This window comes from Crotalus tigris, unplaced genomic scaffold (assembly GCF_016545835.1).
Source record: "Crotalus tigris isolate CLP2741 ecotype Arizona unplaced genomic scaffold, ASM1654583v1 scf7180000017601.7605149639:7615979, whole genome shotgun sequence".
NCBI classification, from domain to species: Eukaryota; Metazoa; Chordata; class Lepidosauria; order Squamata; family Viperidae; genus Crotalus; species Crotalus tigris.
In genome coordinates this window covers 1974836-1992146 of record NW_024096505.1, presented here as the reverse complement: position 1 = coordinate 1992146, position 17311 = coordinate 1974836, and the positions used below count along the sequence as shown (strand labels likewise).

Below are 17311 nucleotides of genomic sequence, written 5' to 3'. Positions count from 1 at the left end.
CATTTCTTTGCCAGTATGGTACAGATCTGGGCTTGCTTTAAGTTTGACCTTGCAAATGATTCCTCCCCATAGGTATGGATTTGAAGGTGTCATTCTTTCCATCTATGGTTTGGATCGAGAAGATCTTCATTGTGACAAAGATGACACTTGTCATTTTCAGAAGTCAAAGGCTATCCTCAAAGAGCTGGATGTAGAAAATGCTAAACTTTATTTGGACTTCATTGTGCTTGGAATTTTCTTCATCTCCTTACGTCTCATTGCCTATTTTGTTCTCAGATACAAAATTCGAGCAGAGAGATAGAGGACAAATGTGACAACATGCATGTCTAGAATGTGGCTCTTTGGTTGCGGCCAATGAGTTTTCAAAGCTCAGTTGCAAATCATGTTGTCGTCTGATCCCTAGAAGAACTAAAATGGAAACTTGTTTCAGTTTTGAAAAATGTCACTGCTGATCCCAAGAGTTTCCTCTCCTGGAAAGTATATTTCTTCTAAGGTAGCTGTAGTTCTGGCAACTAGACTGAGAATGTCTATCTTTTATTATAAGTGAAAAAACAGAAAATGTTCTATCATCACTTCTTGCTGCATCTTACAAGTGTTTTCCCACAAGAAATTCTGCAGTAGTCTATACATTTTTCCAGTTGTATGAAAACCGAATGCTTAAAAATAAAGTAGGTGAGAAATCTGATATTGGTTCTCCTTAATACCCAGCTTTGGAGTTTTAATTATATGAGCTGGTCTCATAAACCAAATTTTTAATATTACATTATATTACAGTGAATGATGTAGAAGAATTTTAAAATCAAGATGAATACCCAGCTCCTTTCTCCTAGCATTCTGTTTTTGTAGTGTCTTTTCAGTCTCATTTTCTCTCTGTTTTATCTATTTTCTGTGAATGCAAAACCCGAAAGAGAGCAAATTAGAAACTAATCTCAAAGCCTGTTTGAATACTGCAGCATGTTTTTAATAGCACATATTCTAAAAAGAGAAAGGACTACCAGTAGTTTGGTGTTTGGTATGATGAATGCTTAAGGACTTAATTAAAAATGTCATAGTCAAATATGTATGTGCCCCTACCTAGCAATATACATAAGCCTATTATTTTTGTTTTCACCAATTTTGAATGTCTCAAAAAGAAATTCAAACCATGCTACCGTCACATTCCAGCAAAGCTAGGTGATTTCAAACCCATTCATAGGCAGTTTATTTTTCCCTCACTCACTTTTTGCTAGATTCCAACCAAATTTATCTAAACAGTTTTTGTTACTAGTTTGACATCTAATTTGAGAAGTAAGATGTGTAAACTGATGCTGATTATTAGAAGTGCCTACATCCTGATTTCAAATACTAGCTGTACATATAGCACTTTGTCTCAGAACATTATTTGATAAAATTAACATTATAGGAAAAAAGACTAGCACTCCGGGCCAGTCTTATCTACCTCAGTGCAATGGATTCAGGTTGGTTTATTAGGAAAACCAATTAAGCTGTTTTCAATCCAAAACAGATTTCAAGTTGTCTATTCAGAAACCAGATCAAATTGCTGTTTCCAACAGAGGCTATTTTGAATGGATACTAAATCACTCAAGCCAGATCTGTAGAGTTAAGCTAGAGCATCAAAGCAAAATAAATTGAAATTGAAACAAAAACAAGGCTATACATTTGAAGATAAATTAGTTTTATCCATATTATAAGATTTTCCCCTTCCACAATTCTTGTAAACTAGTACATGTTCCTGAAGTGCATAGTTTATATTGCTGAAAAACAATAGAGTAATTGGGACTGCATTCATTGGCAAAGCCAACGTCCTTCTTTCCCCATAATCCTAGTCTTAATTTTAGAGTAAAAAATAAAAACAGACACTGTTCTTTAAATTAGCATGCAATTTTATCCATACCTATCATGGGATTCAAATCTGCACCACTAATTAGGTACTTGTAAGTCTGTATCCAGAAACCATTAAGAATGTACTTTGTAAATCAGCAGCAGATATGTAACAACATTTGTGATTAGCACAGACAATCTCCAAGAATGTGATTACATACCTTCAACAAGAAAACTTTTCTTATACCCTTTGGAGGATAATTGCCTCAAAACCAGTCAATGGATTGTGATGGACTACCACCAGATTTGGAAGAGTCACACAAGAAGTGCTTTCCTAGAAAGTCCTCAGGTGCTATCTGCTAATTGACAAGGCATTCACAGGAACTGAACATCCTTTCATGCAATACTGCAAGTACTGCAGTACTGCAAATGTAGGGATAAATCATTTATAGATTATATCTCTAAATATAACATTATTTTGTTACAGGAAACATGGGCCACAAGGATATGGGGCTTGATAATTTTTCAGTGTATTCTCTGAAGGCCAATAGATTAAGAAAAGGGGGGCGGAGGCCAAGTGGTGGATCTTTTGAATAAGTGAGTAATCTAAAACCCTGTAATTAATTTGTAATGGTTATAAGCCTTTGAGTTGGCCATCTTATTGTTAGAAACACCTTTCTCCCATCACAACTGTTACAAAGCAGGTGAAAGAAAAGTGGCTTATGTTGGGACTATATATGACATCCTTAATAATTCTTTTCAATTCCAGTGTGATGTATCCATTTTGGATAACACGGAATCATTTCCATATTCTGATACTATATTGGATCAAGTCACTAATAAATTCCTAATTCTTTTGAAAAAGAAAGAACACAATCCACATTAAGTCTCTTTAAGTTCTGTTGATGTTAGTTTGTAGATTACTTAAACTTGACCACTTTAACTTGATTGTGTTGTTTCTAAGACATTACCAGAGAATTTGTTAACATGCCAGGATTGTCTGGAATATCAAGTTTAAAAATATTGCTGTCCTAGATATTGCAGTCCCATTCTTAAGCCAAAACTATAATTGGCATATTTCCACATTTGAATAAAATTCTGTTACAAGTTGTAAATCTGCTTGAATTATTTTCAGCAATGGAAACTAGAAGTCATTACTGTGTGAAATTACTAAACAAAAATGATTTCACATATGGCAAATGTAATATAAAAAACAAGCAAAATGTTCTTTTCTTGTTCCCATCCCTGAAAATACCTAGTCACATACAGATATTACACCTAAGGTTTGTTCAGGACCTCCCTTCTTGTCAGTTGGAGTAGTGGGCGTGTCTGTTTCACACATTTTGGGAGTGCATTGCAGGAGGGAGGGATTCAGGATTGCTCTGTATTACTGGCTTTTATGTTTTAATCTGAAGACAAAAGGTACTCATGGTTTTGCTACAGACAAGCAGGAATCTTGTCCCTCGCCCACCTCAATAAAACGTATTGATTGCAGATATATTTGCATGTATCTGAGCTTGGCTTGGAAACCCAACTAAATATGTAGGGAATACCCTGGTTGAGTTTATACAACACACTAAACTACAAAGCAGTTAATCACAATTTAGCTCAATGCATCATGAAACTCCAGCCTGTGCAGCTAGTTTATGATTCACTGTGTTATACAAATCCAGAAAATTGGACCAATGGGGTAAACTATGATTCCAATAAACAAGCTTAAGCATGTCATGCAAATATAGCCATTTGGTTTATTGTATTTTTACGTGAAACTTGCTATTTTCAGAAATATTAGAACAATAATATATAGAGATCACAAAACTTTTCAGTTAATGTGCATGTTATAAGTTTCACGCTATTCATATCCTGCTTTTCTTTTAGGAAGTATATTCTACTGAGCTCCATGCCTAAGAATTGCTGAAATTTTGCTAAACCCCTACTCCAAAAACAGCCCAGCAAAAATTCTTATTTGTAGTTTTAAAACAAAGAATGGATTATTATTATTATTATCTGGGGCATCTTTAATGGTGAGAGAGGAATTATCAGCCGTATGTATCAACGTGACAGTATTTTTGACACCCTTTGTTTTCAAATTATACCTTCTGTGCAATGTAGATTCTTAGTTGTGGTGAGTTGCTACCCTAAAAACCTACTTATTTAAGACATTTATGTGTATGTGTGGTTTTCCTTTCCTTTCGTTTCTTTTTTTTTTTTTGAGAAAAGCAAAAGTCAATGCAAGTAATTTCAAAACCTCAGCGTACTAAAGAGTGCATTTACTGTATAATAACTGTTCTTCTGTCTTGATTGTGTAATGCACACTGCATTACTTTGGATTCCTGTTGATTTTGCTGTTCTAGAGACTGCTGCTGCTTGCACGCTGTGATACATTTGCACTGTTGTAGATACATGTAAACATTGTCTTTTTTCCAGGTGGCTTGTTTATCTTTTATAGTTCTGATGATAATAACTAACTGAACTATGAGTACTTTGATTCATGTATTAGAAGATTTAGGATGTTGGGCATTCTAATTCTGTATTTTGCATAAACTAACAAAATGCTTTGTATATTTCTGTATAGTTGATTTCCTGTAGAATATTTGTATGTGCATTATTTTCCAGGTTAGAGCTCATTTTCTGAAAATGGAGAATCCTTGTGATAATGCAACATAGGAATAATCAAATAAAAGCATTGATATTTTCAAACTGCTGTCTTTGTCCTGTTTCAGTGAGCCTTCAGTTTTCAGTTTTTGAAGCTTTCCTTATCCCAGTATTACATAAGGATCCCTTTTAAAAATTTCTTTTACCTCTTCTTTGTCTTTCTCTCTGTGCTTCCCGTTTTTGCCTCTTATTGTTCTTCCTTTTTTGCTCTTTTTAGAATTCATGAGGCATAAGCCAATGAAAACAAATTATGAGTTCTAAACAGTGGTGGGATTCAGATATGTGAACAACCAGTTCCCTGCGTGGATGCCACTTCTGGAAGTCCATTCTGGGCTTGGGCAGCAAAAAAATTAGCTAATGATTCTACCAAACTGGTGCGAACTAGCTGAATCCCACTACTGGTTCTAAACAGGAAGCAGGATCACAATTACATGATCCAATAAATGTAAGTTGGCCAGTAGGCAAAAAGCAGTTTTCTCTTTATGCTGTTTTTCAGAATATAGCCAAAGATTGTGCACTAGAGGGTGCTGCATTCTTCAGTAAACAATGAAATGAAGTCTTGATTAAATTTTCCTCATAACATTTCTCTATAGAGTATTCTGCTCCCATGTTTTGATATTTTCAGGGGAGAAAAGAGATTAAAACTGTAGACTTTTTATTTTTTAAAAAAAATATTTTTAAATAATAAAATACATAAAAATGTATACATTTTTATTTACATTACACTGTGTTTACTTCCAGAGAAACTTCCAGGGAAGCTGTTTAAATGAAAATATTGTAGCTAAAGTGAAGATGGAGTTCAGAGCAAAGAGAATTGAGATGCCTGATGTTTTACTCTCCATGACTATTTCTCTTTATCAACATTCCCTTTATCTGGCCACTACTACACCTTAACACATTAGGAACATGGAATAGAGAAATATGTTCCACCCACAAATAAACCAATCCCCCAGATTCTTAATTTTCATACATGGTTTATTCGTGATTATCTATTTTTCATGGTATTTTGGTTAAAAATTCCAGGGTCTGCTTATCTATGGATGGGTTTCTAGACAATTACATATAAAATGTATGAGGATTAAGTCTTATAGTATATGCTCACAGATAGGCCTATCTCCAGATAAGTCAAACCCAATTTTTGGAATGTATTTTGACACCTAAAATTCTCCGCTTATTCACGAGTGTGTATATATGTTCTGGGTAGCATGTGAACAACTCTGTCTGGGTTTGGAACCCAACCAGGGATGAACTGGAATAATAACTTTGGTGAGAAAGTTCTAGTGGCTACTAATACTGTAGGCTCTTTTTCTTAATAACATCACACTGTGCCAATTTTTTGAAGTTATTGACTATTCTTAGCAATTCCTACCTTTTCATAAAACTATAATTCCTAGGATTTCATAGAGAAAGTAATAGCTCATGTCAATTTCATTAGTCTTATTCATAGTATTCTCAAACTAGACAAAACTGCAGATGTGTGCATTTCATTTCCCCAAATCTACTGGCTGGGAATTATGGGAATTGCAATCCATACAACTAAACGTTGCCAAGCCTTCTTGATATGATTGCTGCCACGCTAATGGATTCCTTTGAGTATTTCTGGAAAAGGAGAGTCTTCCTATAGCTTCTCTAACATGCTCCTCTGCCAAAGCTCAGAGTCTGGGCCAATTGAGGATAATCCCCACCAAATAATGCACTAGGCTTGAGGAAAAAATATAATTAACTTATAGTATTTGCAATTAATACAACACTGCTGTGTTCACGATGGACTCTGATTTGAAGTATCAATATACATCAATATACTATGGGGGGAGGATTTGTAGAACAAAAACATGTAGAACAAAACAGTACAAATATGAAAAATGACATAGATTTAAAAGCTAGGAAAGTTCTCAAGGCTTTTATTTGCAGAACAATAGACTAGAAAAAGCTACACTTGTGTTTAAGTATTCTATTTAATTTTTAAGATAAGGTTGACATGATCTCATAGGCAATATTTATTTTAACAGAAGAGAGCATATGTATGTCTACAGATTGAAATGTAGCTTTATTTTAATTCCTCAGGAACTCTAGAAAAAGGCGACAGGTTCTGAGATCCCATTTACTTTAGGTGGAGCATTCTGGAAACAAAATACAATTAAAAACAATTAGTACTGTCCTCAAATTATAGTGCCAAATATTAACTTCAATGAAATACCTGAAATGGGAAAAGTAGGTTACTATTTGTTTCTTTGTATTTCATGTTTCTAGACTTCCCATCCAGGGAGTTTAATGATGAAGTAGAATATTTACTAAACTAGTATTAAAGATGGGAAAACAGTAAGAGAAATAATAATAATATGCAAATCATGGTGGAAACATTCATTACAAAGAATGAATGTTTATCAAAACAAGGACAAATAGCTATGTATAAAATCTGGGCAAACGAGGGGCACTCTCAAAGGGAGTGAAAAGCATCTTTTTAATGTGCATTGCATGTGGCAAAACAAAAAGAAATAGGGTCAAGAATAAATAGGTACTGAGTGAAGATAAACTAATACAGAACTGAGTGATCATTACAAAATAAATTCTTTGAGATAGTTTGATCATATAAAGAAAAGTAAATTGTCACACAGATGTTTAAAAGAACAAGGAATAGGTTGAAATGCAGGGGGAGCCCAAGAGAATCATGATTAAATGGAGCTGAAATTCTGAAAAAGGTGAAAGTTTAAAAAACAATAGTCAATGTTTAAAGTGGTTCAAAGATGGTTTGTATAGTAGATGGGGTTGGTGTAAATTAGTTTTGCTATCCTTTTCCCCTCCTTTTTAAAATTTCTCCTGTCTGCAATTTCTTTGGTTCCTTATTTCTTCATCCTTTTCTGCACACTGTATGATGATATCTATGTCCAAAGTAAATGAGTTGGCAGATGTGTTTTGTTGCTTCCTCTGCTGCTGCATCTTGTTATTGGTGTTGCTATAGAGCGATAAAGCTGAAATCTGTAGCTCTTTCTATAAAGTGTGTGGGATGCCTTTATGGTTCACATGCGTATTTTGGGGTTTATTTGAAAACAAACAAAATGTACTGCAAATAAGTCTTTAGTGCCAAATTCCAGAGGTAGGAAGCTTTATGGGCAACAAAAGTGAATCTTGGGACTCTGCAACTTGTAGATCATAGGATTTGCTCTCTTAATTTTAGCTTAATTAATAATTAATTTCAGCCATTCTATATGTTTTCTCTAGATTACAGAATGATGTTTCTTCCTGAGAATTAGAATTGGTTAAAGGATGGAGAAGTATTTATATTTCCAGATAATTAGTATTAGGTCACCAGTTTGCAAATTATTCTGATGTTGTTTGCATTGAAGTGTTGAAGGACATTAGTACTGTAAGCTACTCTGTAAGGGAGATGGGTTGTTCCTAAATATGATAAATAAAAATAAATAAAGCTAGTTCAGACATGAGTCAGACAAAAAAAGACAGAAGTGATGCAGAATAGCAGGTTAAAACAGAGAGAGAGAGAGAGATGTACAAACTCCATCTAGACTGCATGACATGAGTGACAAATACTCATGAAACTGCTAATCCATCTGTTTCGATCAGTTTCAGCATTTTTGTCTTTTGTTGGTTGGTTAAAAGATTATTTGGTTTGGCTTAATTTTCTCCTACTTAGATGTGGTTGTCAAATCATTAGAGGTTTGGTCAGAATTAAGTCTCTAAACTAAACTTTCATTAAAAGATAGAAATAGCTGTATGTCTCCCGTTTCCTTTTTCAATGAATGCTCAAGGATTGCATTCACATGTACCTGTCCGTGTGTGTTGTGGTGTGCACACACCCTGCAAGCGTACACTAAAATCCAGAACGGGGAAGTATTTTCTTTAGGCTGTGGTTGTTAAATGCTTGTGATGAATAGCTTACCATGTTCAAGTTCATCTAAGCATATACTTATTAGCTTGATCCCTGAAGATCAATAGATGCTGACAGTGGTTTGCAAAATAATATGGATTCTGCTTGCAGCAACATTTGGTTTTATTAAAAGCAGGATTTGCTGTTATATTAAATGGTTTATTGTGTTAAATGGTTTAGTGTTTGCTGCTGTAAGAGCTGGATTTATAGAATTTTTCAGAATGTACAAATGATCCCTATTAAAATGTTCAATTTATTTTTCTGGTTAATTAATCTCTCACTAAGTAAATTATCAGGTAGAATTGCCCTTCTCCGGAGATTTGAGCAGATCAGTAGAGATAACTGATTTTATCATTTTGATATAAGAGCAAAGCCTCAGTTTCTTATTCCATAGAACATATAGTACTAATAGTATAGTAGCTGTGTTAGGTTGGATAAACCAGATTAGATGGGTGAATTGCTTTTGTTTTTGCTCCAATTCTCTGGCTGTAAACTATTTTAGTCCTCTGTGAAAATGAACAACCTATAAATTAGGTATATACATATCTACATATTGCCTCAACACCATTCGTGTCAATTTATATCACTTCATAACTTTGCCAATCTAAATGTGTATTTAGATGAAAATTAAGTAGGCAAATTCAGATTGAATGGACATTTGGCTTTAACAGACACTCGTTTTCCCCAACAGTCCATTAAATCATGGGTTGATTCCGTGTCATTTACTACTGTTACTTTTCTTGCTATCAGATTATAATGTTTTCTAATTATGGGTTTTTGCCTTTGAGGGGAGTTAATAGAGGTCTATGGCAAGTCACCATAGACAAGACCAAGCCATGGGACAAGAGCTACCCTAATATCAAAGAAATGGTGGAATGGAGTCATTAAAGAAAGAATGCAAAAGGAGGGACAAAAATGAAATGTGAATGAGAAAAATTAAAATAATATTTAAAATATTTTAAATAATTAAATTGAATTGTTAAATTGTCCCATGGGAAATTGTCCCTTGGTGAGTTAGTCGCAATAAGTTGGCCGTGGCAAATTGGCCAAAGCAAGTTGTCCCATTCCAGATAGTAGATATTTAGTGCTGGTAATTTAGACTAGTTGCATTTATATGGTAATGAGAATCACTTTGCAAAGAGTTTTCCTTAACCAATAGCTTCAGTCACTGAATCAATACCTGTATTATCTTTTGGAAAGAAACACCAGATGACTCCAGCAATACTTGAATCAAAACAGCATCCTCTATTGTAGCATTCCTGAGCACTGATGTAGGGGTATCCACAGTTCACTCTGGCATTCGGTTGCACTTGGCATTGTCCTGGAACTGTTAAATACAGTCTAAATTAATCTAGTATAATAACGTATTTGAGGAAAGGTAAAACCATTAGAGTATTTGATTTGTAAAACAAAAAATTCTCCACTCAAATTTGAATGCTAAATACTCTTAAAAACAGATATTAATCAAGTCTAGAATTGTCTTTAGATATGTTGATGCTTTAGACAGGGGAGCAAATGCAACCCCTTCCCTCAGACTCAAAGCAATATAAATCAGTCAAGAAGTTTGGCCATCCGAGGATGAACATCTGTAAAAATATTGTAATAAAGAATATGTACTAGGAATGCCAGGAAGATTCTGCCTCCCCTTCACATGTTATCAAATGCTGACAAAATTAATATTGATGACAAAAGGCTGCTGCAGAAAGTGTAGAATAGGCAGCTTTTATATAAAGTGAATCAATAATTCCCAGTAAACATTTTTTAAAAGTTCCACTCACGTAATTTCAGGAAAAACCCATTAGCCAGGCTGCTGAATCCTAAGACAAGGACCATTGCCAATAACCAGAACTTCTTCTGTTCCATGGCAGCTTGCTTTCCTCTGTCAGGAATCTTTAATGCTCCACAAGAAATTAACTATGCAGAGTCTAGGCAAAAAAAATTGCTGAAAATAATTTTTATACTAGCCTGTTTGTTCAATTTTTTTTACGTAATATTTATCTTTGGAGGGCTTTTTATGTCCTCATAACTCCACCTTTGTTTTGATACCAAGATTTCTATGTATACCCAGATAAAGTATCAAAATGTGGTAATGATTGATTAACTATTAGTAGGAAGATTATGTAGCAAGAGAGATCAGCCTCTCTTTGGAATCTTTACAATGCCTTGGTAAGGCCACACCTGGAATACTGCATCCAATTTTGGTCACCATGATGTAAAAAAGATGTTGAGACTCTAGAAAGAGTACAGAGAAGAGCAACAAAGATGATTAGGGGACTCGACGATGTGGATGTTTGATGGTATTACAGATATCGTCGCAGGATGAAAGCAGTTCCTAGTAAGGCCGCCTTTTGCAATTGACTAATAGCGAATTTGTCAATGCCAATAGTGTTCAAGTGGTGCTCCAGTTGTTTTGGGATTGCATCCAAGGATCCTATGACTATTGGTACTACCCTTGCTTGCTTTTGCTACAGTCTTTCTGTTTCTTTTTTTTTAATAACTTTTTATTTTTCCAAACTCTCCCCCATAAATATACCGTAATATTTATGAGATGTTAACATACATTCTTTTTACATTCATATATAAGATACCTTTAATAAAATGAAATAAATACATACACATGACTTTTGGTGTTGCTCGCCCATTTCCCCTTTCACCGTATCCACACTCCTTCTTCTCTAACCTTCTTTCTCCCTTACTTCTCTTCCCTACTTCCCTCTCCTTCACCACTCTCCTCCCCTTCCCCACTTCTCCTCTTCTCCTCCAATCTTCCTACTTCCTTCTCCCCTCCTTTACTCTTTTCTCTCTCCTCTCCTTTCTTCCCTCTCATCCCTCTTCAGATACAATTCAGGGGTAATGTCTGAGCAACTCCTCTCTCCAAATTTCCCTATCTGTATTATATACAATAAGATTAATACTTCTATTTATCTAACCTTCTAGGTATATACTTCTATAAACATTTATACAACCTCCAGTTATTCAATACTGTGTCTCCTGGGTCTCCCTCCTTATCTGCTCCTTCTTCTTCCATCTAAATTAATGCTAACTATCTTTTAACCGTATTCTATTTTCAGCCAATCATAAAAAGTTCCCCAGATTTCATAGTAGTCTGGATGTGAAGGCGATCTGGCTGCGACATCTGTCACCCCATTGATTGCCAGGGTTGATTCGGCTGATCTGGCTGGCTAGGCGGGAATCCCCTTCCTCCCTCACCGCTCCATGTGCATCCCTCCCGAAGCTGTGCGCTCGGTGGAAGAGGACGACCATCCCAGATAGAAGGAGTGTACCGATCTTCGATCAAGGGTATACGATAGCTGCGCTCCCCTGCTAGAACCTCCAAACAAGGATGTGAGGGCGATCTGGCTACAACATCTGTCACCCCATTGATTGCCAGGGTTGATTTGGCTGATCTGGCTGGCTAGGCAGGTGTTCCCTTCCTTCCTCACCGCTCCATGTGCGTCCCTCCCGAAGCTGCGCGCTTGGTGGAAGAGGACGACCATCCCAGATAGAAGGAGTGTACCGATCTTCGGTCAAGGGTATACGATAGCTGCACTCCCCTGCTAGAACCTCCAAACAAGCTCAAGGTCCATTTGTAGGAGAACGTAGGGTAGTCAAGCTTCGAAGACCTCCAGACACATCCAAATATTATTTTAGGATGTGAGGGCGATCTGGCTGCAACATCTGTCACCCCATTGATCGCCAGGGTTGATTCGGCTGATCTGGCTGGCTAGGCGGGTGTCCCCTTCCTACCTCACAGCTCCATGTACATCCCTCCCGAAGCTGCACGCTCAGTGGAAGAGGACAACCATCCCAGATAGAAGGAGTGTACCGATCTTCGGTCAAGGGTATACGATAGCTGCGTTTCCCTGCTAGAACTCCAAACAAGCTCAAAGTCTTTCTATTTCTATTTGTAGGTCTTTGTATTTTGTTATCTTCTCCAGTTCTTTCTTGTCTATTCTGCTGTCTCCAGGCACTGCCACGTCCACTATCCAGACTTTTTTGTCTTTCTTATCAACAATTGTTAAGTCTGGGGTGTTACTTTGCAGGTGCTTGTCTGTTTGAATTCTGAAATCCCAGAGCAGTTTAATTTTATCATTTTCTATGACTTTCTCTATTTTATGATCCCACTATTATTATTATTATTAGTAGCATTAGTATTAGTATTAGTATTAGTATTATTATTGCAAATGAATAAATCATATTCTTTCTTATCTGCTGAGCTTGTGCTCTTTTCTGGATCTTTGGCAAGGACTTGGGTAATCTTGGCCAGAGGCCAAATATTCCACTTATTCATTCAAAATATTGCACAGCCCAGCTATTTTGTCTTGGTTCTATCTATTTCCCTTGATCTTGTCAATGTCTTGAATTTAGTCTGGACTGTATTTCTGGGCTAATTATTAGTACTTATCTCTCTCTATAATTACACTAAAACAAATATCTGGCAAAATATACATTTGGGATTATCTGATGAGATAGTAATGAATGCAGTCTAAATTATATACATTTATACTCAGTGGAAATATATATTTAAGATGGTGTAATAAATGGAACATATATTTGGTGTGTTTAGTACAAACAAAATGGCAGTTGATGATTTACTATGATTAATTAATTGGCCAAAGGTAGAGCTGAAATTATTGCAGGGTTGTTCCTGACATTATTTGAAGGGGATACTCCCTTCGTAACCAGGACTATAGGCTGAACTATGAAATAATAATTTAAAAAATGTCTAGAAGAAAGCAGTGCTAAACTGCTTCTGTCACACTTCCAAGAAAATTGCATGAATCCAGACACCAGGAGTTGGGCTTTACTGGAGAGCCTCTTGTTTATATATATATATATATATATATATATATATATATATATATATATATATAGGTCTTTGGTTGTTCGGGTTTTCTCCCGCGTAAAATTGGAAGTGTCTTGGCGACGTTTCGACGAAGTCCCATTCGTCATCTTCAGGCTGGTGTTTCAGCTTCGTGCTTCGAGCAGCAATGTGTGGTCTTAGCTGTTTCTTCCTTTTAACTGCCAGTGGGGGTATGAACTGATTGGGTGGGAGCTTGGCTGTGTTCTGATTGGGTGGAGGTGTGTTCTGATTGGTTAGGGGCTTGGCTGTGCTCTGATTGGCTGGGGGGTTGGCTGTGCTCTGATTGGCTGGGGGGTTGGTTGTGCTCTGATTGGCTGGGGGAGTGTTCTGTTTGGTTGTGCTCAGGTTAGTCTGAGTTGCAGAGGGGTTTAAGATTTTGGGCTGCCTTGCTATTTTTTGGCTTCGCGTTCGTGGTCGTGCCTCCTCTTCATGGAGGGTGTCAGTTTGCTTCATGTATGGATTGGAGGGGTTTAAAGTGGCTAATGATGCAGCTGTGGTCTGGCTTCTGGTTTGTGGTCGTGCCTCATCATCGGTGTGGCTTTGGGTTTGTTTTTTGCGTGGATGTGTGGTGGTGACATCCTGTGTGGTTTTTGTGAGTGTGGGTCTGGTATCATTTTTTGTGTTAGGGAGTCGTTTGTCAATAAGGGCGGGTTTCCAAATGGCTGGTAGGCGGGAGGTATCATCTTGTTTGTTCATGCTGTGTGGGCGTTTTTCTATCTCGATGGCTTCTCTGATTATTCTGTTATTAAAATGTTCACTTTTGGCAATGGTTCTGGTATTTTTAAAGTCAATTTCATGTCCTGTGGCTTTAAGGTGTTGGACCAGGGAAGATGTTGGTTCCTCTTTTTTGACTGAGTTCTTATGTTCTTCAATGCGTGCACTTATTCTTCTGTTGGTTTGTCTGATGTATGTGTTGGGACAAGCAGTGCATGGGATTTCATATACTCCTTGATTTTCTAACTCAATTTTATCTTTGGGGTTTCTAAGGATGGTGGATATTTTTCTGTTTGCGCAGAATGCTGTTTTGATGTTGTGTTTATGGAGGATCTTACTAATTCTGTCTGTGGTGCCTTTTATGTATGGGAGGAGGGCTTTGCCGTTTTCTTGTTCTCTGTCTTGGATTTTAGTGGGGGTTTCTTTTTCGATTAGGTTTGTAATTTTATTTCTTTGAAATCCATTGGATGTTAGTACATTGGTGAGAGTGTATAGTTCGGTTTTTAGGTGTTGTTCATCAGCTAAGCGTTTTGCTCCTCGAAGCACAAAGCTGAAAACACCAGCCTGAAGATGACAAATGGAACTTCGTCGAAACGTCACCAAGACACTTCCAATTTTACAAAGACCTACATATATATATATATATATATATATATATATATATATATATATATATGGAATTCAGGAGGGTTTTCATTGGCTGCATGAATCAATATATATATATATATGTAGGTCTTTGGTTGTTCGGGTTTTCTCCCACGTAAAATTGGAAGTGTCTTGGCGACGTTTCGACGAAGTCCCATTCGTCATCTTCAGGCTGGTGTTTTCAGCTTCGTGCTTTGAGCAGCAATGTGTGGTCTTAGCTGTTTATTCCTTTTAACTGCCAGTGGGGGTATGAACTGATTGGGTGGGAGCTTGGCTGTGTTCTGATTGGGTGGAGGTGTGTTCTGAATGGTTAGGGGCTTGGCTGTGCTCTGATTGGCTGGGGGAGTGTTCTGTTTGGTTGTGCTCAGGTTAGTCTGAGTTGCAGAGGGGTTTAAGATTTTGGGCTGCCTTGCTATTTTCTGGCTTCGCGTTCGTGGTCGTGTCTCCTCTTCATGGAGGGTGTCAGTTTGCTTCATGTATGGATTGGAGGGGTTTAAAGTGGCTAATGATGCAGCTGTGGTCTGGCTTCTGGTTTGTGGTCGTGCCTCGTCATCGGTGTGGCTTTGGGTTTGTTTTTTGCGTGGATGTGTGGTGGTGACATCCTGTGTGGTTTTTGTGAGTGTGGGTCTGGTATCATTTTTTGTGTTAGGGAGTCGTTTGTCAATAAGGGCGGGTTTCCAAATGGCTGGTAGGCGGGAGGTATCATCTCGCTTGTTCATGCTGTGTGGGCGTTTTTCTATCTCGATGGCTTCTCTGATTATTCTGTTATTAAAATGTTCACTTTTGGCAATGGTTCTGGTATTTTTAAAGTCAATTTCATGTCCTGTGGCTTTAAGGTGTTGGACCAGGGAAGATGTTGGTTCCTCTTTTTTGACTGAGTTCTTATGTTCTTCAATGCGTGCACTTATTCTTCTGTTGGTTTGTCCGATGTATGTGGTGGGACAAGTGGTGCATGGGATTTCGTATACTCCTTGATTTTCTAATTCAATTTTATCTTTGGGGTTTCTAAGGATGGTGGATATTTTTCTGTTTGTGCAGAATGCTGTTTTGATGTTGTGTTTATGGAGGATCTTACTGATTCTGTCTGTGGTGCCTTTTATGTATGGGAGGAGGGCTTTGCCGTTTTCTTGTTCTTTGTCTTGGATTTTAGTGGGGGTTTCTTTTTGGATTAGGTTTGTAATCTTATTTCTATGGAATCCATTGGATGTTAGTACATTGGTGAGAGTGTGTAGTTCGGTTTTTAGGTGTTGTTCGTCAGCTAAGCGTTTTGTTCTGGAGATGAGTGTCTTGGCTACAGAGTTGATCTGTGCTGGGTGGTGGTGTGAGAGAGCGTGCAGATAGCGGTTTGTGCGTGTTTTCTTCTGGTAGATGGTGTGTCCTAGGGAGCCATATATATATTAAACATTTAATTGTTTTACCTTCTGGTGCTTGTTTTTATCTTTTGAATATGTATACACCCAGGAGACTACGTTCCTCAATTTTTAGGTTAATTTTTTATATATATATATATATATATATATATATATATATATATATATATATATATATATATTATTTTTTAAATTTTACTTCTGATTTAGTCATGCTAAATAAAAAACCAAATTCTAAAGGAACTCATATTGGTGAATATTTTGCATCTGTTTCAGGTTACAATAATATTGAGATATAGCACACTTCCAGCTTTTTAAATCAAATCAAATTCAGCAAGACCAAATGTTATTCAGGAAGTGTCCAGAACTCTGTCCTTCATTTCCCAGAATAGTTTCTACAATATTTTAATATTTGTTTAAAATATCTTCTTTAGAATTTGAATTGTGTTTTCATTCTAATCATTCTAATTTGAATAATTGATTTAATTTGATTATAGGTTTTCTGTACAAGCCTACACAGCCACCAAATTTTCTGATCTATTAAGAAGCAATAAATTACATTATTCAAGATAGTGATCCAATTGTGAAAGTTCATTTGATTTAGATTTCATTGAATCTTCTTCAAATCTGAACTCAATTTTTGAACAATATTATTTATTAGTACTTAAATCATGACTGATCTTTTCTTCATCTTTTGGTAAGGTGAATGGGAGTAAATTTCTGAAATTATTCTGATTCAAGTTAGTTCTTCAATGTATAGTTGTACTGATTACAAAGATCTTGATCCTTGAAAAAAAATCAAAGGCACTTGAAAAAGGACTCCTGTCTTGGCAGGGTTTGGAGTAGAAGAACGCCGAGCTCCCTTCCACCCTATGATTCTATGATTCAGGTAAGTGCTAATTGAAAGACAGTTGAAAAAGATGCTAGCTGCATCTTTAAAACAATATACAGGATGATGCCTAAATGGCAGTAAGAACCAAGAGTAGAACAAGCATTAGGAATATCAAGGAGAGAGAAATGCAACCAGTTATAGCAAAGCTTAACTGAAGATAGGAAACAGAAACTACAGGGTCATTTTTTACTTGTGAAAAATGACCATGTCCCAATCATATATTAAATATGGAAAATACTGTTGAGTGAGCTTAGAATGTATCCTATTGTCCCAGAATCTGGGAAATTCCAGCTGATCCAAAAGGTAACAGAAGAAAAAGTATAACTGATTTAACAATGCAATATAATATCAAAATAATCAAAATATCTGTATAAAAGATGTATTCTTTTAATTATAATTTTGTATTCTTATTGTTATAGTTTTACTACTTTTAATGTTGTAAGCTGCCCTCAATTGCCTTGTGGTGA

At 36.4% G+C, this 17311-nt stretch overlaps 2 protein-coding genes across 3 annotated transcripts in view; one reads left to right on the top strand and one right to left on the bottom strand.

The window, feature by feature from the left end:
- Positions 1-4521, top strand: part of ABCG1 (ATP binding cassette subfamily G member 1) — a 49471-nt gene extending 44950 nt beyond the window's left edge. For both annotated transcript variants that reach the window (XM_039369079.1, XM_039369087.1), the window contains exon 15: positions 73-4521. In XM_039369079.1, coding sequence (XP_039225013.1) covers positions 73-301 — 229 coding nt within the window. In that variant the 3' untranslated portion in view covers positions 302-4521. The remainder of the gene's footprint in view (positions 1-72) is intronic.
- Positions 4522-6357: 1836 nt separating this feature from the next.
- Positions 6358-10297, bottom strand: LOC120319807 (trefoil factor 3-like). Its single transcript, XM_039369058.1, has 3 exons — positions 10138-10297; positions 9540-9686; positions 6358-6596 (listed from the first exon to the last, which is right to left on the bottom strand). Exons 1-3 carry the CDS (start codon positions 10220-10222, stop codon positions 6583-6585), a joined length of 246 nt encoding a protein of 81 aa, XP_039224992.1. The 5' UTR covers positions 10223-10297; the 3' UTR covers positions 6358-6582.
- Positions 10298-17311: the final 7014 nt, after the last annotated feature.